This window comes from Pristis pectinata, chromosome 6 (genome assembly GCF_009764475.1).
Source record: "Pristis pectinata isolate sPriPec2 chromosome 6, sPriPec2.1.pri, whole genome shotgun sequence".
Taxonomy (NCBI): Eukaryota; Metazoa; Chordata; class Chondrichthyes; order Rhinopristiformes; family Pristidae; genus Pristis; species Pristis pectinata.
In genome coordinates this window covers 28,766,213-28,792,493 of record NC_067410.1, presented here as the reverse complement: position 1 = coordinate 28,792,493, position 26,281 = coordinate 28,766,213, and the positions used below count along the sequence as shown (strand labels likewise).

General features: G+C 39.6%; 1 protein-coding gene across 4 annotated transcripts in view; it reads left to right on the top strand.

Annotated features, from left to right (window-relative positions):
- Positions 1-26,281, top strand: part of cadpsa (Ca2+-dependent activator protein for secretion a) — a 337,975-nt gene that overhangs the window by 272,934 nt on the left and 38,760 nt on the right. For all 4 annotated transcript variants that reach the window (XM_052017899.1, XM_052017896.1, XM_052017897.1 and 1 more), the window contains 5 exons: positions 414-569; positions 1,115-1,262; positions 10,919-10,993; positions 11,583-11,666; positions 12,220-12,252. In XM_052017899.1, coding sequence (XP_051873859.1) covers positions 414-569; positions 1,115-1,262; positions 10,919-10,993; positions 11,583-11,666; positions 12,220-12,252 — 496 coding nt within the window. The remainder of the gene's footprint in view (positions 1-413; positions 570-1,114; positions 1,263-10,918; positions 10,994-11,582; positions 11,667-12,219; positions 12,253-26,281) is intronic.

Sequence of the window (26,281 nt, the reverse complement as noted above, 5' to 3'; positions counted from 1 at the left end):
TCGCCCACCACTACTAACCACAAAACTACCCGATCCCAACAGCAGCTATTACTTGTTTTTGAGAGACATGTTTTGAAGTGTGCATGAAATCACAACATACGATAACCACACTTTCCTGGTGGTTATAATTCCAGGTAACTTTTTACCATACACTTTTAAAAACCTACTTGTTCCCTAATAGCTTTGAAAAATTTTCCTTTGCAGTCCTTTGAATTATTAACTGTTACGTAACATGAGGCAACAAGACTTTAAGGTGTATGATAAAAAAAATCCAGAGCTATGACTATGGAGACCTTTACACCCGATATCTTTCCCTTGTTTACAACTGCTGTACACCCCAGGCATTGATTGCAGCTTTTGTAATCACCGGCAGTGACCAGAGAGTGACTTTGATATCCTTGTTTTCTTTTCAGCAATGGCTCAGGAACCTCAGAAGATCTGTTCTGGAAACTGGATGCCTTGCAGACCTTTATTAGAGATCTGCATTGGCCAGAGGAGGAGTTTGCAAAACACCTGGAGCAAAGACTAAAGCTCATGTCCAGCGATATGATTGAATCATGTGTTAAAAGGTTAGGCTTTCTATAGAAGGATTAAAGACAAACCCAACAAGTATTTGTGTGAGAACATAATCCCTATTTAGTGATTATCTGTAAGATTTAATTATAGTTAATGATTGCCAATTTAGAAATAAAAGAAGCCTGTTGTATTACAGCGACAAGCTTGACATAGCACGTCAATCATTTGCTGTGTACAATTCCGTATTATGATCACTTACAACATAATCTTAATTGGATATTACATGGGAATGCTTACTGGTGACAGAGTGAGACAAGTGGCCTGAAATGTAATGCCAGAGTCTCGCAAGCTGCCTCTACCTGTAGAAACTACGTGTAGGAGTAAAAAGTAATTTGAATATTTTAGACAGTAACATAATGCACAAGAGAATAGAATAAGGTATGTTTATAAGTATCTACAATAATTCTACAATGATTATGCAATAAAAATAATAAATATTTTTGAATTAAAAAATACAATCTTAATGCTTGTCACTGGCAGGTAGCCCCTAACACCATTTGTGTTTCAGATTTTAAAACAATCCATTTTCCTTTGTTAGGACTCGGATTGCATTTGAAGCCAAGCTACAGAAGACAAGCAGGTCAACAGATTTCCGTGTCCCACAGTCAATATGCACCATGTTTAATGTGATGGTTGATGCCAAGACGCAGTCCACAAAGCTTTGCAGTATGGAGGTGGGCCAGGAAGTAAGTTAACACTTTTTCATGAAAATGAATAGTTCCAGTGAGCAGCTTATGATATAAATCAAATTTAGCTGAAGCAAATCATTACATAATTATAATGTTTAGAGCAAAATATTTATACAGTATACAAAGATGACCTATTTTGCGCATAATACTTTAAACTAAATAATACCATCTATTAGACCAATCTACATTAACCCCTTGAATGCTTAATCTGTGCTACAGTTTTCAAAGATAAGTGTTTGTTTCTAAATGAATATCAGCAGAGATTCATCTTGTTACAATTTCAGTTGAATGGTGTAATACAGCATTAGAAAAACATCCAAAATTATTTAGCATTTCTAAATTTACTGGATTACAAAAATTAACAGAAGCCCTCATTGCATTTTAAAAGTAGTGGGATAGGCACTTGAAGAGCCATAACCTGTAAGGCTACAAACTGATATCTAGCTACCTGAATAATCTAAATAACTCAACTTTTGACTATCATTGGCACAATAGGCAGTGCTCTGTTCCTGGGCTCAATTACAGGTCCAGCAGTGGAGCAGGAAGTCAAACATGCTGATATTTGACCTCCAAGCAGGTATGGCAGTCCGAATAGGGCTGAGCTGTGAATGATTGACAATTGGTGGAACCACCAAATAGTGGTCAGTTCAGTACAGCCGATCATTTATTTATTGAAAGATGAAGCTCTCTTAGTAATTCACTATCCATAACAAACACAGAGTCAATAGGGATGACTCGTTCTTGGAGCGGAATTTGAGCATAATTCAAAAACTGGATTCCTAAATTCAGAAAACAGGCACTTAGAGGCCCCAGTTCAAGGATAAATTGTGAAATATTTAAATTCTTTTGATATTTTTTTAATCAACAACCATAGAATTATAAACTCAGTACAGAAGGAAGCCATTCAGCCTGTGGTGCCAGTTCTGGCTCTTTGAATAAGTCGTCCAGTTCAGTTCACACCCCAAACTTCTTCCCATAACCCTACAAATTAATTCTCTTTAATGAGTACCTATGGAAAGTTCCTATGGGATTGACTTCGAACATCCTTTCAGGTAATGCTTTCCAGATCTTGACAGCCTTCTGAATGAAAGCATTCCTGCTCATTTCTCTCTAGTTCTTTAGTGAATTGCTTTAAATTGGTGCAGGAAGAAACTGTCTCTTCCCACCAGCTCTGTCAAAACCCCTCAGCATTTTGAATGCACGTTAGATCTCCCTTTAACCTTTGCTACTCTAAGGAGAGCAATCCTAGCTTCTCTGATCATTCAACATAAGCAGTCTCTCATCCCCGGTATAACTTTGGTAAATGTCCTCTGCTCTTCTCTGAGACTTCGACATCATTCCCAAAGTGAGGTGTCCATATTGTTCTCAATGCTCCAACTGTGACCTGCCAGTGATTTGTAGAATTTTAGTACAATTTACTCGTTTGGAATTTTGTGCTCTCACTTATAAAATCCAACTTGCAATAATATGGCAACATGACAAGGCCATAAAAAAATAATGTCCTTGAAGTTTCATGGCTGTTTTCAACCAGTACACCCTCTGATGGATAGATCTTCTGGTTTGCAGAAACCTTACACCATTTATTTAGCCTATCAAATCCATTCCAGAATTAGCAAGGAACAATGACATGAATCATTCTTGATCTGGCCCACTGCTCACAGTCACAGCCCATACTCACCTGACCTGGATGCAGAGGATCTCCCTCACTGGCCCTCTCTACTTTGAGTTAGGAGGGGACAACTCTGCAACAGAGTACAGAACACTTTTGACAAGCTTTGACAGAAAACAAAGCTGGCAGCAGTGCTTTGCCTTGTCAAAGCTGTAAGTAAATTTTAAGAGTTTTTAAATGTCCCTTAGTTTAAAACACATTTGAAAACTTCTGAAATTGAATATTATTTGAATTGAATATTATAATGTTCAAAATAATGAAAAGTTAATTAAAAAGACACAAACATTTGCAAATAATTTGAAATATTAAACTGTAAAGAAATATTTTTTTAAAATGTATTAACCTCCCCCTTTGTCTCCGGGCTAAGAATCTCCATTGAAAACAATGGAACATCAGAACTGCATCCTACTCCAGGTGAAGTCCAATGGTGGAGTATAGTGACAGATGCGGTACAGTCTGTCAATCAGTAACTCTTGGACTTGTGTGTTAAAAAGTACATGTCCAAAAGTATAAGACTTAATGAAATACCAATCCATAATATCATTTTAGAACTTATTTTTATTGATTTAATATTATTTGTATTTATTTTTGTAAGCTCTGTTATACTATTGGATAACCACATGCTAACACTTAAATGCATTTATTTCAATTGCCTCTTTTTCTGCAAACAGGCTTACACTGTGGCAAAAATAGTTGAGACAGGCAAATGCATTGATCATTTGATGCCAGAATAATACAATAAATTTGGGTACATATTCTTTAAATTTCAACATAGAGAACAAATATATTCTACTTTCAAATCTTTGCTTGTAATGTTTGGAAATTTTGTAAGAAGTTTCATCCATTCATCCCAAATTTTTCCTTCCTGCAGGGAGGTACTTGCATACAAGGTATGTTCATAGAAAATTCTGTACTTGGTCCTAAAAGCAGTTCTGTTCTGATTAGGGAAGGACCAAGATTTCCTCGAGATCTCTCAAAAATAGTCAATTTCTCCATGAGAATAATGCCCAAGGATCATTCTCAGCTGAAAACATTCCTGCTGACACTGTAAAATATTCTGAGGTCAATGATTCAATGACACCAATATGGTTAAGAATATTTTGTTTTACTATCAGACAAATGTATGAATTAGGAGCAGGTGAAGGTCACCTGACCCCTCAAGCCTGCTCCACCATTCAATAAGATCACAACTGATCTGATTGCAACCTCAGTCCTGCATACCTGCCTACCTCGGCTAACCTTTTACCCCCCTTATCAAGATTCTGTTTATATCTGGCTTAAAAATATTCTTCTTCTGTCCTTCGAGAGGTGAGACTAACGACCCTCAGCGATGAAGCAAAACTATTTCTCCCATTCCTACCTTGGCAGTCCCATAATTTTGAGCTGTAAACCTAATCCTAAATTCTCCCACAAGAGCAAAGCTTGTCCAATCTTTCTTCATTAGACAACCTAACCTCGCTGTCCACTAAATCTGACAGCACATTTACATTCTTCCTTAAATAAAGAGGTCTATATTGTGACTCATCAGTATCCTACAAGACTGAACCATAACTTCCCCACTTCAGTAAGATCTTGGTCATTTTTAAAAATTAAAATCAATGCATCAATTTTCTCACTAATCACTTCTAAGACCCCAAAATTACTTCCTTCAGGACCCAGGGACTTGTCATCCCACAGCTTCAACAATTTTGTTCAGTACCACTTCCCCAGTGAATGTTATTTTCCTGAGTTCATTCCTCCTTTGCAATTTTAAATTTGCATCTATTTCTTGTATCCTCTCTAGTAAAGACCCATTTAATACCTCTGCCTTACGTCTTATTTTAATTCTTCACACTCACTTTCTATAGGACCAATGCTTGACTCTCAGCAAAATTAACACAAAATGGTATTAAACTAAGTGGTTATCAATACTGAAACACGTAATAGGCAATACTACCTACTCTTATGCTGAACTAAGAGTGCACATGCCTTTAATTTAAAAAATTAAGATAAGGTCATTGAATATATCCTAATTGAACCTAAGACTCAACTCTTTCTCTTGATGCTGAAAAGATCTTAGTTTTCAGCCTACACCAAACCCTGTCAGAGACAACGGTTCAATTCTCAAGAAGCTATGATTTTATTGTAAATGTGTACCAAAATAGATAAATAGTAAGTGGAAAACTATGTTTCCCATCAGAACTATCAATAGGTTCTCATACAATTTGTCAATATGTTCATTCCCATTGGTATTTGAAGGACATTAAGTTCCCAGAGCCATCTTCCAGGCTGTGAAAACATTTCCCTTTCTGCTGATTGGCATGAACAAACTGTCCCATTCTTGGGAGCTCACAGTATTTCAAAGCTATTTTTTTCTCTATTTGCCTTTTTAACTTGCTTTCCATTAGGTTGTCTCCACTTTTGATATATTTTACCTCACTTGCAAATTCTTCCAGCCCCTGGATTGGGTGGGTACTATTCTTAATGCACCCTCATATTTTCTTAAATTACCCATTTGTTTTAGCTGTTCTGCTCATTTGTTTCTGAGGTTTTTGCAACTGAATGGTTAAACATATTACTGTTAATTTTAGCTGTATTGTAGGTATTACAGGTGTAAAATTAGCAATATGTAAAATTACTTGGACTCGAGAATGAAATGTTTAGTCTGATGTTTTACCAATGATTATAATACTTATCACTATCTTCTTTGAACCTTGACATTGAGAATTATGTATTGGTGACAGTCTGTCTCAAGTGAAGAAAAAAATGGGTTTAACAAAAGGGGAATTGTTGTCAGGTATGACATGGTCAGCAATATTAGTGTCCAAGTACTGTGCAGTTTGCGTTAATCAGAATCAGGTTTATTAACACTGACATATGTTGTGAAACTTGTTGTTTTGTGGCAGCAGTACAGTGCAAGACATGAAAATTACTATAAGTTATAAAAATAAATAATAGTGCAAAAGAGGAATAACAAAGTAGTGTTCATGGGCCGTTCAGAAATCTGATGGCGGAGGGGAAGAAGCTGTTCCTGAAATGTTGAGTGTGGGTCTTCATGCTCCTGTACCTCCTCCCTGATGGTAGTAGCAAGAAGAGAACATGTCCCAGATGGTGAGGGTCCTTAAAAATGGATGCCACCTTCTTGAGGTGCCACCTCTTGAAGATGTCCTCGATGGCGGGGAGGGTTGTGCTAATGATGGAGCTGGCTGAGTCTGCAACTGTCTGCAGCCTCCTTCAATCCTGCACATTGGAGCCTCCATACCAGGCAGTGATACAACCAGTCAGCATGCTCTCCACCGTACATCTGTAGAAATTTGCGAGAGTCTTTGGTGACATACCAAATCTCTTCAAACACCTAATGAAGCTGAGCTGCTAGCGTGCTTTCCTCGTGATTGCATCAATGTGTTGGGCCCAAGATAGATCCTCTGAGATGTACGTTAAAATGGTACAGCAGAAGTATCTGATCCCAGTCAAACTCACAGTCTGGTTGAGCCATGTTGTCAGGTGGATCAGTGCACTCTCAATTAAATCCAGGATAATTATTGATAATGGTGGTATATTGATATTCAATTGTCTGATCCTTAAAACTAGCATTTTCTCTTGTAAAAGAAGGGTCTCCATCAATTCTGTACAAATTTTGTCTAATGATTTTGTGGATAATTTGCTGACTATCAAATTTCCCCACTATTTAATTATCCTAATTCTATTGTTGTATGTTCCTCCTAGTTTTAACTTCACTCTCTTCAAAAGATTAACACTATCTCAATTATTTCCGAATCACTTTCTCTTTGGCATATGTGCCAATGCTTTAATGATTTTGTCAGTTGTCTCTCTCGCCTGAACTCATTAACTATGTTAAGGTTGTACTCTTGTCAAACAACTTTGCACGTCTGATACCTGCTTTTCTGTGCAAACTCGCTCTGCGGTTCAACTTCCGTATTGCAATGACCAATCACATTTGTACTCTCGGCGTATTTCTGTGCCATGTCATGAGTCATTCAATTCAAGTCATTCTTGGGCAGAGGCTGATTAATGCATGGTCCATGGGATCAAGTCCAGAAGCCCCTGGGAAAATGGCAGAGGTAGCTGAAGAATTGCCAAGTGTGGGGCTTTATGCTCATGGCTAGGGTTACCAATGCCTCCGACAGCAAAACTGTTCGGTAGCATGCAGAGAAACTGTTCACTAATGTGAGCTGTCTGCAGAAAGGATTAACTTTCTTTAATGCTATAAAATATCATCACTTGCAATTGCACTATTTAACATAAGTTGGAAGAAATGTTTCCAATCATTCTAGAACTTTCAGTCTTGGTAAATCCTTTAATTACTCCACTAAAAGGGAGAAAGCTGCTTGTGCCAAGTGATATCCTGGGGTATATATGAGGTGTTCTGTTATATTCCATTAAGGTGAGAAACTTGTGATGCTGTGTAGGATCATTTTATCATTTAGACACAATGAACATAGAACATACCGCACAAGAACAGGCCCTTCGGCCCACAATATTATGCCAAACTAATTAAACTAGTAATTAAACGCCTAACTAAACTAATCCCTCTTGCCTAAAATGTCCATATCCCTCCATTCTCTACATATTCATGTGCCTATCTAAGAGCCTCTTAAACGCCTCTATCGTATCTGCCTCCACCACCACCCCTGGCAGTGCATTCCAGGCACCCACCACTCCCTGTGTAAATAAAAAACTTGCCCCGCACATCTCCTTTGAACTTACCCCCTCCCACCTTAAATGCATGCCCTCTAGTATTAGACATTTCGACCCTGGGACAAAGATACCGGCTGTCTACTCTATCTGTGCCTCTCATAATCTTATAAACTATCAGGTCTCCCCTCAGCCTCTGCCTCTCTAGAGAAAACAACTCAAGTTTGTCCAACCTCTCTTTATAGCACATGCCCTCTAATCTAGGCAGTATCCTGGTAAGTCTCTTCTGCACCCTCTCCAAAGCCTCCACATCCTCCCTATAATGGGGAGACCAGAATTGAATGCAGTGCTCCAGCAGCCTAACTAGAGTCTTATAAAGCTGCAACGTAACTTCCCGACTCTTGAACTCAATGTCTTGACTAATAAAGGCAAGCATGCCACCCTATCAACCCTATCAGCCTATGTTTCAGGGAGCTATGAACATGGACCCCAAGATCCCTCTATACGTCAACACAGTTAAGGATCTTGCCATTAACAGTGTAAAGTCCCATTACATTACTTCCAAAGTGCAACACCTCACATTTGGCTGGGTTGAACTCCATCTGCCATTTCTCTGCCCATATCTGCAAATGATCTATATCCTGCTGTATCCTTTGCCAGTCTTCTATGCTATCCACAACACCACCAATCTTTGTATCATCTGCGAACTTACTAACCCACCCATCTACATTTTCATCCATGCCATTTCCATATATATCACACACAGCAGAAGTCCCAGTATGGATCCCTGTGGAACACCGGTAGTCATGGACCTCCAGCCAGAATAAGTCCCATCACCCACTACCCTCTGTCTTCTATGGGCAAGCCAGTTCGGAATCCAAATGGCCAAGTCACCATGGATCCCATGCATCTTAATCTTCTGGATGAGACTACCATGAGGGACCTTGTCAAACACATTACTAAAATCCACATAGACAACATCCACAGCTCTACCTTCATCAATCACCTTCGTCATCTCCTCAAAAAACACAATCAAGTTAGTAAGACACAACTTGCCCCACACAAAGCCATGCTGACTGTCCCTAATTAGGCCATGGTTAACTCATTGGGTGGGATACTCTTTATAAAATGTGTTGTACATGTTCTTTAAAGTCAAATTGACCAATCCTGATTTATTCATTTCTGCACTTCAAAGGATTTCCTTGTGAATTGGGAGACTTGATTACGGCATGGTAGTGTAGCGCTTAGCGTAACACTATTACAGTGCCAGCGACCCGGGTTCCCACCGCTGTCTGTAAGGAATTTGTACGTTCTCCCCATGTGTCTGCGTGTGTTTCCTCCAGATGCTCCGGTTTCCTCCCACATTCCAAAGACGTACAGGTTAGGAGTTATGGGCATGCGATGTTGGTGCCGGAAGAGTAGCGACACTTGCAGGCTGCCCCCAGCACATTCTCATTAATGCAAGAAGACGTATTTCACTGTGTGTTTCGATGTACATGTGACTAATAAACAAGTATCTAATTTAATTTAAGCACTCTCAGCTCACTCAGTAGTATAGGATCTGATATCTAAACTGTATTGAGACATGCATTCATATTATGTTTCTTCTCTAAGTTTTTGTACAAATTGAAACTTGTACCAATTTTATCCTTAAAATCCCATTCGAACATAGAAATCATTGACACCAATTTTTATTAAGTGATGTCTCCCAAACTAGTCTCTCACATAATTTACAAAATTAGTCAGAATTACATATGGATCTTGTGGAATTCAGGTCATCATAATTTCTTCCAAATTTAATTCAGATCAACATTTTATCAACTAAACCACAATTTAAAAAAAAGATTGTGTGATTGCATGTGCTTGCAAACAACACCCAGTAAGTTACATCATTTTGTTCTTTCTTCAGTTGATTTTAAGTTACCTGAGGCCAAATAAATTTAAAAGTAATGAACATGTCTGAGGAAAAATAGCCTCATTAAGCAGGAAACAAGGTGGAGCTTCATGAAGTACTTGGGCTCTAAATAGCTTTTGCATATGTCTCAAGGAGACACTATCCTTATAAATAAATGCAACTTATAATTTTAGTAACTGAGCCTTTCCCTTATCTCATTGCCTTTTCTGAACCTATGTGGATGCACAAGGAGTCACTGAGGAATACCAAGTCTTGCTCAGATTAAGCAGAGCTTTTGTTAATTCCAATTTAAACTGCATGAAAGAAATGCAATTTCCAGCAGCAACCCAACAGAATCAAAATCTCATTTGATTTAACATGAAACACAATCCTGAAGCATCAACTGCTGGGCTAAACCTTCAAGGTCATACCTAGTCCCTGAAAAAAAGTCCTAATTCACAGTAAAATCCACATCAAGTTTACACCCACAGCAACTTAAAAGGTAACTCAGACTTTTGCTGGGTATACACATTTACTATGTTCACTCTCATCCAACTTAGAAATAAGTGAAAAAAACAAAGAAAAACTGCAGATGCTGGAAATCTGAAATAAAAACAGAAAATGCTGGAAACACTCAGAAAGTTAAGCAACATGTGTGGAAAGAGATTAGATTTGATATTTCATCTGAGACTTTTTGTCAGAAGATATGTAATTGATTTGGAAGTACAAAGCATTTAAATCATTTCAAAACCATCTCAAAAATGAGTGTTCACATATAGAACTCCACACAACCTACATCAGGGATCAGACCACAGACTGGCTTTTAACTCTATTTAGGTTAGTAAATGATGCAAAAACAAACAAATTTTAAAGACGTGCAAAAAATGATGTAATTTCCTAACCATTCATAGTTAAGGATTCAAACAAACTGTCACACAAAATTGCAATTCTCAGAGTCATTAAAATTAGCCTCCTTCCTGTATCAACTCCTCTCCAAAGATATCAGTCAGCTGTATGTCTTAAGCAATGCTAAGAAGCTGCAATCTTAACTGTAATCATATGCTTATCTTTAGCCATTGCAGAACAAAATTTAAATGACAAACATGTTTTTCCCTATTAGAACTATTAATTTGTTCTGATGACATTTGTCAATAAATTTGTTATCATTGAAAAGGAAAAGATGTAATGTTTCCTTGCATATCTCCTTAAAGGACTAAAAGAGCAATATTCATCAACAATACACACACAAATTATTTTAATATTTTATTGTATATAATTTCCCCACAACCACCAAAGTATTGGAATACTAACAAATAATAAAATGATTATGGACAGAACTAGATAAAGGGGCAAATTGTATATGTATTTTTGGGTGAACATTTGATCTGCCTCTGCCAGCATTTTGTTTAAAAAGTGAATATCGCATTTTGCCCATGCACTTTTCTATTTTTTCAGCGGCAATATCATTCTAAAATTGATGAGTTGATTGAAGAAACTGTCAAAGAAATGATAACCCTCATGGTTGCCAAGGTACAGTTCAGAATATTATGACCATGTTTTAGAAATCTGATCTCTTATTTAAGACACCCTTTAAACAAGGGTGGTTTTTACAATTGGATGTTATATTTTTCACCTGATCTTTTCAAAGGGAATAATTACTTAAGGTAATGTGTTATCTTTGTTAGTATTATTAAATGCCATGTATTTGATTCAAGTGCTTTACTGATATAACTGTGTTAATGAATTTTCTGGAGAATTTTATAAAAATCACATTGTAGAGAGAACTAGTCTTTTTGATTACATTATAAGAAATGAATTTGGTGGAGAGGCAATTCACTAACTTAACTGAACAATAGTAGTGCTACATCTGATCAAGCATATATATGACAATTTGTGGTCCAATTAGCAGCAAAGTGTGATATTAACAGCAGTGGACTGAACTGTACAAATAGCAAGTCAGATCCTTTCAGTTCATACATTAGAATTAAGAATGATGGAATAAAACTAAGTTTAGATTCTTCAGCATGTGCCTTGTTAGCTTATGTTCATCTATTTTTCAGATTGGAAAGAACTGTTAAAGTTTTAACTTCATTTGACTTTAATCATTTTTTTCCAATAGTTTGTTACTATTTTGGAAGGAGTACTGTCCAAATTATCCAGATACGATGAAGGGACTCTCTTCTCATCCTTTCTGTCATTCACTGTAAGAGAAAAGTTTTTATATTATTTTTGTGCTCAGTATAAGTTAATGAAGATGAATATAGATGCTCTATCCATTTAGAAAAGTAACATGAAAGTATTCTATGTTTTCATTCAATTTTGCTGTATATCGATGGCGTGGCATGTACCCTTACATCTGCACTCTTGTTAGCCACTTTCCTGAATTATCTGCTGGACTTGTTTGGAGCAGGCCCATGTGTGAGATTTAATCTTATTTTACAGTTTGTCCGCAGTAATTCCTTCCTTCTCTGATTTAGAACAACTTTGCAACACAAAAGAAAGGTTAACTTGTAACATTTGTATCAGAGTTTTCTCCATTCCAAATGAATATCTATATCATACATGCTAGACCAAAGCTGGGGATTCTTGATTATCTGTTAATCTGAGGTTCCACGCTCCTCATTTTATGAGGCACAGTTAAAAGGCATTGTGTCTTTTTGTATGTTAAAAATATACACAACATGTTAATGTGATGCATCTGTGGATTTACCCCAAGGATTCTTTTTGTCATCTCCTTCTTTCTATTTATCTTAAAGGTGAAAGCAGCCTCCAAGTATGTGGATGTGCCTGTAAGTGTACCCAATAAGTCTATCAACTTTTCTGTTGACATCCAAATTAAATTTCTGAAATAAGATGAAGAAAACTTCTACTTCATAATAATAATTAAACTCAGAATTTTCAGAGGGGGCACATGAAACAAGATGAAACTTTGTCTTTAAAACTGGTTCAAATTAACATTTTATTGCAGACTGACTAGAATTGAGCTCATACAAAGACAACTTGCCTTAGAAACATAGACATATTCAATTCCAGCCAAGTAATTGAAAAGCACAAAAGTTAAGCTAAGCTTCTGTGGCACCTTGGTTAATCACACTTGGTTCACTCTGGCCTCCATTTTAGAGATGCGAGAGAAGGTGCAGAAAAAAATTACAAGAATGATCCCAGAACTAAAAAGTTACAATTTTCAGGAAAACAATGAGCATCTTTTCTGTGGAAAGGTAAAGCCAGAGAGCTGAACTAATAGAGGCCTCTAAAATTCTGAAAAGGTGGAAGAACACATTTACTTATGTGAGGGAGTCCTAAACAGGAGCTCATTAATATATCAAAGTCACCAGGAAATCCATCATGAAATACAAGAGAAACTTATTTATCCAGGGAGCTGTTAGAGTGTTGAACTTGCTATAAGGACTAGTTCAGCTTTTCAGTGGAAGCTCTATAAGTACATAATTAGTCAGGTCAGAAAAAAGCTTATATGTTGGGTCAGGTCTCGGTTTTATGTCCAAGCAGTCCTCTAGTCCATGCAGCAGAAAAATAGACTGTGGGTTATCCCACTTCCTAGTCCTTGGTCCAGATCCTTGTATGTTATGATTGTTCAAACAACATTTCAGCCCAGTGATCTGTTCTTGGATTTTAAATTGCAGCATAATTTTGCCCTATTTTCTCACCCTAAGCCCTGAACCTATTGGAGGTGAATTTCTATGAGGATTTTCTCTGTAATTATGTATGAAGAGGTAATTAAACTCTAGCTATCATTTCCTCTCCCTGGCTAAGGGACATGGAGGTAATTTGTAACATTCATCATCCACTATTGAGCAAAAAATATGCTATAAGAAATGTCTTCACTCCCCATTTTAGCTTTCAATATTAATACTATATTCCCTCTGGAACACGGATGAATGTGGCTGAGCTAATCTAAATTATACTGGAGCTTGTGCCTAAGCAATGAAAGCATCCACTACACTACAATGCTCAACAGATTATTGCTGATAACAGGTTGTGTTTGTTAGGTTTTAGAACTAGAGTACCCAAAGACTTTTCAGTAAGCATGAATTGCTGTTTATAAATGAGTAGAAGTGAGTATTGTTCACAAGATAACCAAAATGAATTTTCTTACTAATTTGCCTTGTTAGATGCTGAATCATTGTAATTGCTTCCATGTAACTGGTATTTTTCTATCAGCATATTTATAGTTCAATCATTTGTGATGTGTGTTATAAATTGCTTCAGTGCTCCTGGGCAAGGGAGAGGAAATACCAGCCAGTTGGTCTAGGATTTAATTGTCTCTTCTGGCAAAGTTGCATTGGGTGATGAGGATAATCCTCACAGAAATTAATTTATGATTCCTTTAAAGCAACATACCAAAAGGACATTGATCATTATTCTCTGATAAAAGCTGTACATTTTCCATTTGATATAGTGAGTTCTGGAGCAGTAGATGGTGGTGTCTATAGTTGCACTATACTTCATGATGAAAGAATTTGAGAAAAATTAGAATGTTTATCAAACCTTCCAACTGATTTTAATTTTAATCTTTTCTGAAAATAGAAGCCACAAGATCCAACTCTGTGGCAAATATGTTTGGGTGTACAATTTGTGACGTGTAGTCCTGGTCCCCATATTGGCGAGGGGCATGAGCCAACTGGAATTACATCGGGTAGAAAGATTGCAATAACTATCACCAGCATTATCATATTGAAGCATCCCCTCACATTCCCACACAACTAAACATAGCAATGAAACAAATCCTCATCTCTCTGCATCCCCCCTCCGACCCATCCCCATCCCTATTATTGCTATTCCAAGACTTCTTGCATTGTTTCCAAGTTTGTTGCTGATTAATTTCTACTGGTTGTCAGTGCTATTCTATGCCTGTGTGGCTCTTTATAGAGCCCCTTAAAGTTGAGTAGAAAGATCTTTGCAGGTGCTGAAGCTATTTGCCTTGATTTCAAGACTTCTACACAACCAACTGGCTCCCTGACATGGTCCATTAGTAGCTGTTCCCTTTTGGAAAATGTCATGAATATGAGAAATGAAGTATTTATTGTATAGTGCCTCTAACTCAGGACATCCCAAAGTATTTGACAATAAAATGTAGTATTTTTGAATGGTGATCACTTTTGGAATGTAGGAAACACAATACCCTATGCACAACAAGCTCCCACAAAACAACATAGTTAATAATGATTAGATTATCCATAGGCATTGACTGAAGGATATCCATCAGCTAGGACATCTGAGATAGCTCCGTGTACTTATTTGAAATATTGCCATGGAATTGTATGAAGAAGACAGGGCAGCATTCCCTCAGTATTGCTCTGGATTGAAAACATTTTTTTTGTGCAAAGTCTGTAGAGTATAACTTCCTGCCTCAGGGTTGGGTATATTAACAGCTGAGCTTCTGATTGGATACTCTGGAAGAGATAGTTGAATGGCTGACATTCTGTGCAAGCTGAGTTGTGAGTGTGATGATTTGGAAAAGTGCTAAGTGTTTGAGAATGCAGTGGAACATATGTTAGAGCCAGGTCCTGAATGACAGAAATTGTTGAACTTCAGTGATCGTGCCCAAGTGGTCAGGGCTGGCAAGATCATAGAACCATAGAACACTACAGCACAGAAAACAGGCCATTCGGCCCTTCTAGTCTGTGCTGAAACGTTATTCTGCTAGTCCCATTTACCTGCACCCAGTCCATAACCCTCCAGACCTCTCCCGTCCATGTGTCTATCCAATTTATTCTTAAAACTCAAGAGTGAGCCTGCATTTACTACATCAGATGGCAGCCCATTCCATACTCCCACCACTCTTTGAGTGAAGAAGTTCCCCCTAATGTTCCCCGTAAACCTTTCCCCTTTCACCCTAAAGCCATGTCCTCTCGTACTTATCTCTCCTAATCTAGGTGGAAAGAGCCATTAACTCTGCCTATATCCCTCATAATTTTGTAATAAAGTCCTAACCTGTTCAATCTTTCCCTGTAGCTCAACTCCTGAAGACCCAGCAACAATCTAGTAAATCTCCTCTGCACTCTTTCAACCTTACAAATATCCTTCCTATAGTTAGGTGACCAGAACTGCACACAATACTCCAAATTTGGCCTCACCAATGTCTTATACAACCTCACCATAACATCCCAACTCCTATACTCAATACTTTGATTTATGAATGCCAGGATGCCAAAAGCCTTTTTTACAACCCTGTCTACCTGTGACGCCACTTTCATGGAATTATGTACCTGAACTCCCAGATCCCTTTGTTCCTCTGCACTCCTCAGTGCCCAAGCATTTACTGTGTATGTCCTACCTTGATTTGTCCTTCCAAAATGCAACACCTCACACTTGTCTGCATTAAATTCCATCTGCCATTTTCTGGCCCATTCTTCCAGTTGGTTCAGATCCCTCTGCAAGCTTTGAAAGCCTTCCTCGCTGTCCACTACACCTCCAATCTTAGTGTTATCAGCAAACTTGCTGATCCAATTTACCACATTACCATCTAGATCATTGATGTAGACAACAAACAACAATGGCCCCAGCACAGATCCCTGAGGCACACCACTAGTCACAGGCCTCCAGTCTGAGAACCAATCATCCACTACCACTCTCTGGCTTCTCCCACGCAGCCAATTTTGAATCTAGTTTACAACCTTTCCATAGATACCTAGTGTCTGAACCTTCTGAACTAACCTCCCATGTGGGACCTTGTCAAAGGCCTTACTAAAGTCCATGTAGACAACATCCACAGCCTTTCCTTCATCTACTTTCTTGGTAACCTCCTCGAAAAACTTCACAAGATTCGTTAAACACGATCTACCACGCACAAAGCCATGCTAACTGTCCTTAATCAGCCCTTAGTTGTCCAAATACTTGTATATCCGATCTCTCAGAACACCTTCCAATAATTTACCCACTACTGATGTCAGGCTCACTGGCCTGTAATTACCTGGTTTACTTTTAGATCCTTTTTTAAACAACGGAACAACATGAGCTACCCTCCAGTCCTCCGGCAGGGCCCCTGCAATTTCTACACTTGTCTCTCTCAATGTCTGAGAAAATATCATATCAGGCCTGGGGGATTTATCTACCTTTATTCACTGTAAGGCAGCAACACCTCCTCCTCTTTAATCTCTATATGTTCCGTGACACTATTGCTTGTTTCCCTTCCTTCCATATCCACTATGCCAGTTTCCTGAGTAAATACTGATGCAAAAAAACTGTTTAAGACCTCCCCCATCTCCTGAGGCTCCACACATAGATGACCACTCTGATCTTCTAGGGGAACAATTTTGTCCCTTACTATCCTTTTACTTATAATATATTTGTAGAAACCCTTCGGGTTTGCCTTCACATTATCTGCCAAAGCAACCTCATGTCTTCTTTTTGCCTTCCTGATTTCCTTCTTTAGTATTTTCTTACTTTTTCTATACTCTTCAAGTACCTCATTTGTTCCTAGTTGCCTATACCTGCTATACACCTCTCTCTTTTTCTTAACCAGATCGCCAATGTCCCTTGAAAACCAAGGTTCCCTATGTTTGTTAACTTTGCCTTTAATCCTGGCAGGAACATACAAACTCTGCACTCTCAAAATTTCACCTTTGAAGGCCTTCCACTTACTGAACACATCCTTGCCAGAAAACAACCTATCCCAATCCACTCTTCCTAGGTCCTTTCTTATTTCCACAAAATTGGCCTTTCTCCAATTTAGAACCTCAACTCGAGGACCAGACCTGTCCTTGTCCATAATTAACTTGAAACTAATGACATTATGGTCACTGGACCCAAAATGCTCACCTACACATACTCCTGTCACCTGACCTGTCTGGTTCCCTAATAGGAGATCAAGTATTGCATTCTCTCTCGTTGGTACCTCTATATATTGATTTAGAAAACTTTCCTGAACATATTTGACAAATTCCAAGCCATCCAGCCCTTTCACAGTGCGGGTGTCCCAGTCAATATGTGGAAAGTTAAAATCCCCTGCTATTACAACTTTCTGTTTCTTACATCGGTCTGCTATCTCACTACAGATTTGTTCCTCCAATTGTCTCTGACTATTGGGCAGTGTGTAATACAACCCTATTAGTGTGGCCACACCTTTCCTGTTCCTCAGCTCCACCCATATGGCCTCTGTAGATGAGTCCTCCAGGCTGTCCTGTCTACGCACAACTGTGATATTTTCCCTGACTAGTAATGCCACTCCTCCCCCTTTCATCCCTCACCCTCTATCACATCTGAAACAACGGAACCCCAGAACATTAAGCTGCCAGTCCTGCCCCTCCTGCAACCAAGTCTCACTAATAGCAATAAAGTCATAATCCCACATGCCAATCCACACCCTAAACTCATCTGCCTTACCTACAATACTACTTGCATTGAAATAGATGCACCTGAGAACATTTCTATCATGTACAAACCTTTGATATCTGTCTATACCTGCAGTCCTTGCATGACCTTTTTCCTCCTCCACCTTACTATCTGCTCTAACACTCTGGTTCCCCTCCCCCTGCAAATCTAGTTTAAACCCCCCAGAGCAGCACTAGCAAACCTACCCGCAAGGATGTTAGTTCCCCTCCAGTTCAGGTGCAAACCGTCCAGTCAGAACAGGTCCCACCTTCCCTGGAACAAAGCCCAATTGTCCAGAAACATGAAGCCCTACCTCCTGCACCATCTCCTTAGCCACATATTTGGCTGCATTATCCTCCTATTTCTAGCCTCACTAGCTCGTGGCACGGGTAGCAATCCTGAGATTGCAACCTTGATGGTCCTGTCCTTCAACTTTGCACCTAATTCTCTAAACTCTCTTTGCAGGACCTCCTCATGGTCCGATGGCCTAACCTGCAGAGTTCATTTCACTATATTCCCATCATTTGCACACCATTAACCTCTTCCTACCATCAAACTTCTCTACCTGCTCACTTCTGGTTACAAGTTGCAATTGATGTAAGCACCTCTTACTTGATCCAGTCCATCTTGTAGACAGTACACATTGCAGCCATAGTGCAGACATGGTGGTTAGAGGGAATACTTGGTTCCAGGGGTTGAGAGCCAGTCAAGTGGGCTGGTTTGCCCTGCATAGTATCAAGTCTTGAGCATTGTTGGATCTGCACCCTTCCAGACAGATCACTGGTGCGCTGTACTGTAGGAAACCTACAATGCTCACAAAGCTACTTTTTTGCTCTCCTTTGAAATGTAGTTAGCATCCTTTGATCAGAGAACTTCAGTAACTTACTTTTTCATCAGTGACCTCCTCTTCTCCCTTCCACCAACTTGACCTGTTCTTTCACCCAGTCACATGGCATTGAATGGGGTTACCTAGCAATGAATGCATGCACGGGAAGAGCTGGATTGTGTGACAGGAATTGTCCTTCAACATATGCTGCACCTATCCATGACTACTCCTCCAACTTGAAGTAACTGGAGAAAACTTACAATGAAGCAATCACCAATACTTGCAGAATCACTATAACTCCCTGTAAGGAGATACAAGGGAAATTGTACATGCTGGAAAACTGAAGCAATGAACCTCTTTCACCCCTTCTCTTTCCCCTTCCCCGCCCTCACGACCTGCCCACCTTCCCTTTATTCAATGGTCTACTGTCCTCTCCTGTCTGATTCCTTCTTCTTCATCCCTTCTGCCTCTTCCATCTATCAATATCCAGCTTCTCACATCATTCCCTGTCATCCCCCCTCCCCCACCTACCTACCTACCCACCTCTCACCTGGACTCACCTATCACCTGCCAGCCTGTGCCTCTCCCCCTTCCCCTACCCTTTTATTCTGGCTTCTTCCCTCTTCCTTTCCAGTCCTGATGAAGGGTCTCACCCAAAACATCAACTGTTCATTTCCCTCCATAGATGCTTCCTGACCTGTTTTGAGTTCCTCCAGCATTTTATGTTTGTAACTCCCTGTAAGGATTGGGTGATCCCTTTAAATAGGCCCAGTGGGGGGTGGGGTTGGATCTTGTGTTTAATAGAAGTGCTGGTTGGAACACTGAGATCTAAAAAGGCCATGCAGGCAAGGAACCTATGTTGGATGGTGGTTGCTCTCATTTGTCCCAGCTCTGAATCATCCCACAGGCTTTCAGTGTATGTTGTTCTCACCAACATGACTTCTGCTACAAAATGCACCATAAAAGTGTGTGTACACCACAGACACCAGTTTGGTACTCAGGCAGCATCCATTTCATCCACGGAACAGACACTAGTGATCAGAATTTCACACCACTTGCTATAATGATATATTTTTCAACTGATGCATTGTTGTTTGCTCTCACTAAGGCAGCAGTTGCCAATAATACTGCAAGAGTCCTGAGTTCCAAATATTTTTACCTTGTTAATATAGGCTTTACATAAAAATCTTTCAGGCCTGCTCCTTCCTAAAGGCTGATCATTAGCACCCTGGAGACAATACTATAGTGTTAACTAACTGCAATTTCTGGTGCCTGACAATCAAATATTGTGGAGAATGGGTACCCTATGGTCTTAAATATATCTTATTAGAAAAACCAATTCACAGCAAAGGCAATCTTCAGGTGTAAACAGTCGACATCTGAATATCAGTATCTTTAAACAGTCTTGTGCATAAGCCTGATAATGAGCTTAGATGATTATTTTGTATTAAAACGTGGCTGTAAATCTACTGGTGGCTCTTGAAGGTGACTAAGGGGAAAAAAGGTGAGAGCTGATTATCTCTTCCTGTTAAAGTTTGTGTCTGAACTGTTTATGGTCAGAAACACAGGAAAATTAAAGTTTAGAATTCTGTCATACTGAATAAAAGTGAATTATAAATACAAAGAATCCTATTAACCTTTAGAGCCATACACAATTCTATCTGTTTAATGAGGTGTGGGTTATACAGCTTAATGTGCACAAGCAGCTCAGATTCCACCCCTCTGCCCCCCATCACAATGCTTACGGGAGCCCATTCATTTTAATTGGGTTACTGTAGATACTGTGATTAAACTTAACCTGGTATGACTCTTGTCATTGGCAAACTGATAATTGGCATTCACCAACAATAACAGTGTACTAATCACAAATACCTACATTTGAAATGCTGCATTGTGAAAGCTGTACTTTTTGAAAATTTAAATTCATTTTAACTTGTTTTAACCTGCTTTGGCCATTTAATGAAATAGTACTCGCAATTTAAGAGTATTTTTGATGTGTCCAGTGCAAAGATCTTACACAGGCAATCCCAGATTTCCCATTATTCAAAATGTGACCATAATCAGAATAATCTTGAAGTTAGCATGACCCATACAGGTAATAAACCCATTCTATTAATTCAGTGACTATACTTGAAACAGTAACATCAGACCTTTCAAGTTCAAAAACAAGTAACACTTGTGGCTTCAATTATTTCCTGAAGTACCACTGCCTTTGCAACAGATTCAGAGGAGTAAAGAGAGGAATCTGGTCTAAAAAGTTACCACCTCAAATCTGCCACAAATAATTAAGGATGGGCAATATGTGCTGGCCTCGTCAGCACACCCAGATTCTGAAAATGAATTTTAAAAAACTGAATTCCCCCAACAAAAACAGTAGCTTCGTCTTAAGGCCCATTACAACTTTACTCTGACTGAGATGGACTAAAAGCTCTTGGCTAACATTCATACCCATTCCCCTTCATTTTTGCTACATGTGCCTAAAAAATCTTCCTGGAGTTTCTAGCTGCCTCAGGGGAATTCTGTGGATCATGAGGATCTTCTTTCTTATTGTGTTTGTAATATTGGTAATGACTCCCCATTCCCCCTCATTTATCAATAAACACAATGAAATACACGGAGATGGTCTCCACTCCCACCACTTGAGATCATTGCTCTTTAAAGATTTAAACCTCAGGGATTTGTTTCTCATCCTTCCTCTCGCCCAATCCCAGGGATTCAGTCTCAGCAGTCTTAATTGCTTTCTTAGCAGCAGCTGCTGAAGGACAACCAATGAGTAGTCTCAGGAGTGAACTGGAGTATTTTCTGCTTTGGAGGTATCTCAGCCCAGGACTCTCCAGCAATAGGAGGAGGAGAAAACAAGACAGTTGACTTCTCGGGCCCGTAGCTGTGTGCTGAGCCTCTGATATCAGGGCACATGGCTACAGAAGACTATGATTCCTTGTAAACAGCTCAATGGCATGAAAAGGAGGAATAATTCCCCCTGTCATCAGTGTGCCTTCCCAGATTCCCACTAATATTCTACTGGGCAAGGTATGTTTTCATAATTCATGCTGTTGCACCTGGATGTACAATGAGCATTGCAATGGAAAAAGGAGGCAGAAGACCAAGAACAACACCTCCACCTGTGGTTCAGTGGGTTGCACATTTGCCTCCGACTTGAAATGTCATTCAAAGTTGATGCTCAAATGTAGCACTGAAGGGCTGCTGTATTGTCAAAGGAGTCACCTTTCAAATGAGGTATTACTCTGGGCCCTGTCATCTCTTTCAAAGGGACATAAAAGATCTCATGGCATTATTTTAAAGATAAACAGGCTCCTTATCTGCAGTGCTCTGGTCAATTTTAATCCCTCTATCCAAAACACTGAGGAAAGCTAATCATTGTCACACTTCTGTTTCTGGGTGCTTCCTCTGTGCAATTTGTCTGCTTTGTTTCCAGCATCACAGTGGTGACTCCCCTTCCAAAAAGCAGTGCTCAACTAGCTGCAAAATACTTTGGGATGTCTGGAGGTTGCAAAAAACATCATAAAAATGCAAGTCTTTTCTTGTTTTAAAAAAGGAAAATGCTGAAACCACTCAACAAGTTAGGCAGAATCTGTGGAAAGAGAAACAGTTAGCATTTCAGGTCCGAGAAATTCAGTCTTCATGGAGATGCTGCCTGACCTGCCGAGTATTTCCAAAATGTTCTGTTTTATTTTTATCTTCAAGTCTTTTCTCAGCTCATTGACACCTGCAGCCTTGGCACATGCAAGTCCAGTAGCTCCCACCTTGGAGCATCAGGCATCATAAAGCAGTGAGCAAAGTCGTTTTCTTTTGCTCCATCTTCCTTGACTTTTTTGCCTAGAAAAATGGGACAGTACCTGCAGGGAAAGGTCAGGATAATTGGCACCTACGTAAATGTGTTGTGAGCTTGCAAATAAATAGAAAGAGTTGTTCAGACACCTCTTCCTGAAGATGCCACACTTCCAACATCACTGAAAATATTATTAGAAACGTTCACCATCTAAGAATATCATCATGTTATTATCTTCATTTCAGTCAGTATCTTTGGTATAAAAATCCCTCACTTTAGGAATCATGAAACACTTGGTCATCAGCTTTCATCTTAATAGAGTAGCAGCCCCAAGGAACAATCTCCTTCTGAATCTCTTCCCTGAACAGACAGATTATCCTCTGGAAGTTGCTCACCATAGAAACAATCAAAACCATTCAAATATCTGGCTGTGAGCTTTTGGGCAGCAAATGCTTAATAATAACTGCCAGGCTGTTTAACTTTGTAAATATGGCTGCCTGGTATAAAATTAAATATGAAATCTGAGCAAAATATGTTCATCAAAAATGTATTATAGCTGTAGACTGACAATCCAGACACTGGACATGATTTCACTATGGCAGCTGGCGTATTTAAATTTGGTTAATTAAATTTATCTGTAATAGAGAGTATTGGTAATTTTAATTATGAATCTACCCAATTGTTGTACAAATCCTTCTGTACAAGGTCCTTCAGGGAAGGAAGTCTGCTGTCATTACCTGTTCTGGCATTTATATGACTCCAGAGCATGTGGTTAACCCTTAGCAATCCTTACCAACAGAGCAATTCTACCAAATTGCCATGACAAATAATCAAATTGGACAGATAACCTGACATTGATCTAGGAATCAGATATACGCATGACAAAGACATAACCAGCTGAGTAAATATTGCAAAATCCAATTCAGTCACATTTAGGGACGTGTGCCATTGACTAGTCAAGCAACAGCTTCACATGGTCTCACTTAAATGATTAAAGTGAATGTCCCAGTATCTTCTATCATCATCCTTGAGCACACCAAAGGTGGTAACAGTGTACCAAAGTTAGTGGCAGTGTACCAAAGGTGGTAGCAGTGTACCCACAATGGAATACAATGCAAGGGAATGGCTAGGGAACTCAATGTTCTCTATCCCCTGAAATCTCCTGGCATCATCAAATATTACCATGCATTTCCTGAAACATACGCTGCCTTCAACAAGACAAAATGGCATAAAAGCTGCTTCACAGGAGCATTACCAAGCATAGATTGCACAACAAGCCAAAGAACAAGATGACTAAAAGCTCAGTCAGAGAAGTAAGTTTTAAAGGTATTTTGAAAGAGGGATGTAGAAGTTTATTAGGTGGACTCTTTTCATTTAAGGCCTTGGCAACTGATGGCATGGTCAACAATTCTGGAGGCATTCACTTCAGTGATGACGAAGATGACAGAACTGAGGGAGTGCAGTGAGTTGAAGGTCTGGAGGAGATTTCAGATTTGGGAAGATAAGGCCAGGAAGAGATAGGAAGCAAGATGAAATATGGAGAATTTTAAAATCAAGGTGTCGTTTAACTTGAGGTCAACAAGCTACAGAGAGCATAGTTGAATGGGATTACCACCTTTCACCCTCCCCCTATTGAGGAATCAATGCACCTTGATGCTGAAGAGAATTTGGAAGAAGCTTTAGCAAAAGCAACAGAATAGAATGTACTCTACAGTTGGGGGGCTTGAAACCCCAAATGCTCCAAAAGTCCTGTTATTCCCTGTTGAAGTTCTAAAACTTGGTGGAGTGGAACTTCAGGTACAAATTCAGAGGCTCGCCTCCTAGAGGATGAGGAGGACATGCCACACACCTCATTTTTTATTTGCGAGGTTGATTTGAGGTCTTTAGAAATACCCTTTTCCTCAGACGGCTGTATATCTGCTGTCACATTGAAGTGTGGTGAATTTAATCATTGACATATGCCTGTACTGAAAGGTAGCCTCTGTAATATGGGTCCTTTACTATAGGGAAAGCTTGGTAGAGGATCATTGTTTAGCTGGTTTTGAATGTATAATACTTTTTGTCATATGCTTTAGTGAACAAGTCAATGGTCGATGGTGAATTGTAGCCTGGCCTCAAATGTTCACAACAGGCTCCAGCTGGACTACTAAGGCTGGGTTTGCCAAAAGTTGAACAGTTTCCCATTTGTCCTGTAGATTGGTTCCACTTCACCTTGAAGCTTGCAAGAGGCGAGGCAAAGATTGATAAAAGCATCAGAACAATGACATGACAATAGAAATATTGCCGCAAAAATAAGTAATATCAACTCTCAAGGACACTGCAAAGGCAGCACTTCGACTGCCTCGCAGTCAATATGATCTCACAGTCAGCCTGACAAGCCCCACTCAACAGGAGCCACAGAGTGCACATAGCACCTGAACTGCCCTGCAGCCTTACCTGTCAACAGACTCTTGGCTTCTTTGCCAAAAAGCATTAGGACTGGTTTGACGAGAATGACAAGAAGATTCAAGAGCTAATTAACTGCAAATTCAAAGTGATCTTGCATTGAAAATTCCAATAAACCTCAAACGAAAAGAAACAGCTCTACAGTCACCTGAAGGTAGAGGTCCAGCAGAAAACCCAGAACCTAAGGAGAAGATGGTAGAGGAAAAAACATAGGAAGTCCAGCAAATCTATGACAGCCATGCTATGCTTGGGTTCTTCAGCACTGTCATCACCACCTGAGGCCCAAACGCACAAGCCCCATCCAGTGGGAGGCAAGAAGGGACAGAGGCAAATGGCACCTGATGGAAGGAACACTTTGAAGATCTCCTCAACCATGCATCTATCCTTGACATGAATGCCCTTGACAACCTGCCCAGTACAGCGTTTCCACCACTCCTGACCAACAAGTTGAAGAGACCATATTGCCAATTAAAAAAAAATAAAAGGCTTATAGAGCATTTGAGCATTTATGGCCTAAAATGTAATGGGGAGGAAATGCAGTCAGATATCCACAATCTCATTGCCAACATCTAGGAAGAAGAGGAAATGTCAGGGAACCTCTGAGAGTTTGTAATAATGACTGCCTTCAAGAAAGGAGACATATCGGACTGAATTAACCATGGAGGAGTCTCCCTACTGCCTGCACAGTGCAAAGGTCATCACCAGGCTGCTTCTCAACCACCTCCTCCCAGTGGCCAAACAACTCCTCCCCAAATCACAACATGGACCCCATCCAAATAGAGGCACAATGGATGTGATTTTCACTCTGTCCTAACTCCAAAAGAAATCCTGTGAGCTGCACCAACACAGTCTTGTCCACGTTTTTAATCAAGAAAGTTTGGATGCTTGGGGTCAGTGGAGAATTGGCTGTATGGATCCAGAACTGGCTTGCCTATAGAAGACAAAAAGTGGTGGTTGAAGGGACTTATTCGGGCTGGAGGCCTGTGAGTAGTGGTGTTCCGTAGGGATCTGTGCTGGGACCTCTGCTGTTTGTGATGTACATAAATGACCTGGATGAGTATGTTGATGGATGGGTTAGTAAGTTTGCAGACGATACCAAGATTGGCAGAGTTGTGAATAGTGTAGAAGACTGGCGACAGATACAGCATAATATAGATCAGCTGCAGATGTGGGCAGAGAAATGGCAGATGGAGCTTAACCCAGATAAATGTGAGGTGTTGCACCTTGGTAGGACTAATGTCAAGAGAGAGTACACTCTTCAAGGATAAGACTCTTAACAGTGTTGAAGAGCAGAGAGACCTTGGGGTGCAAGTCCATGACATTGAAAGTGGCTACACAGGTAGACAGGGTGGTTAAGGCGGCTTATGGAATGCTTGCATTTATTAATCGAGGTATTGAGTATAGGAGTCAAGAAGTTATGATGCAT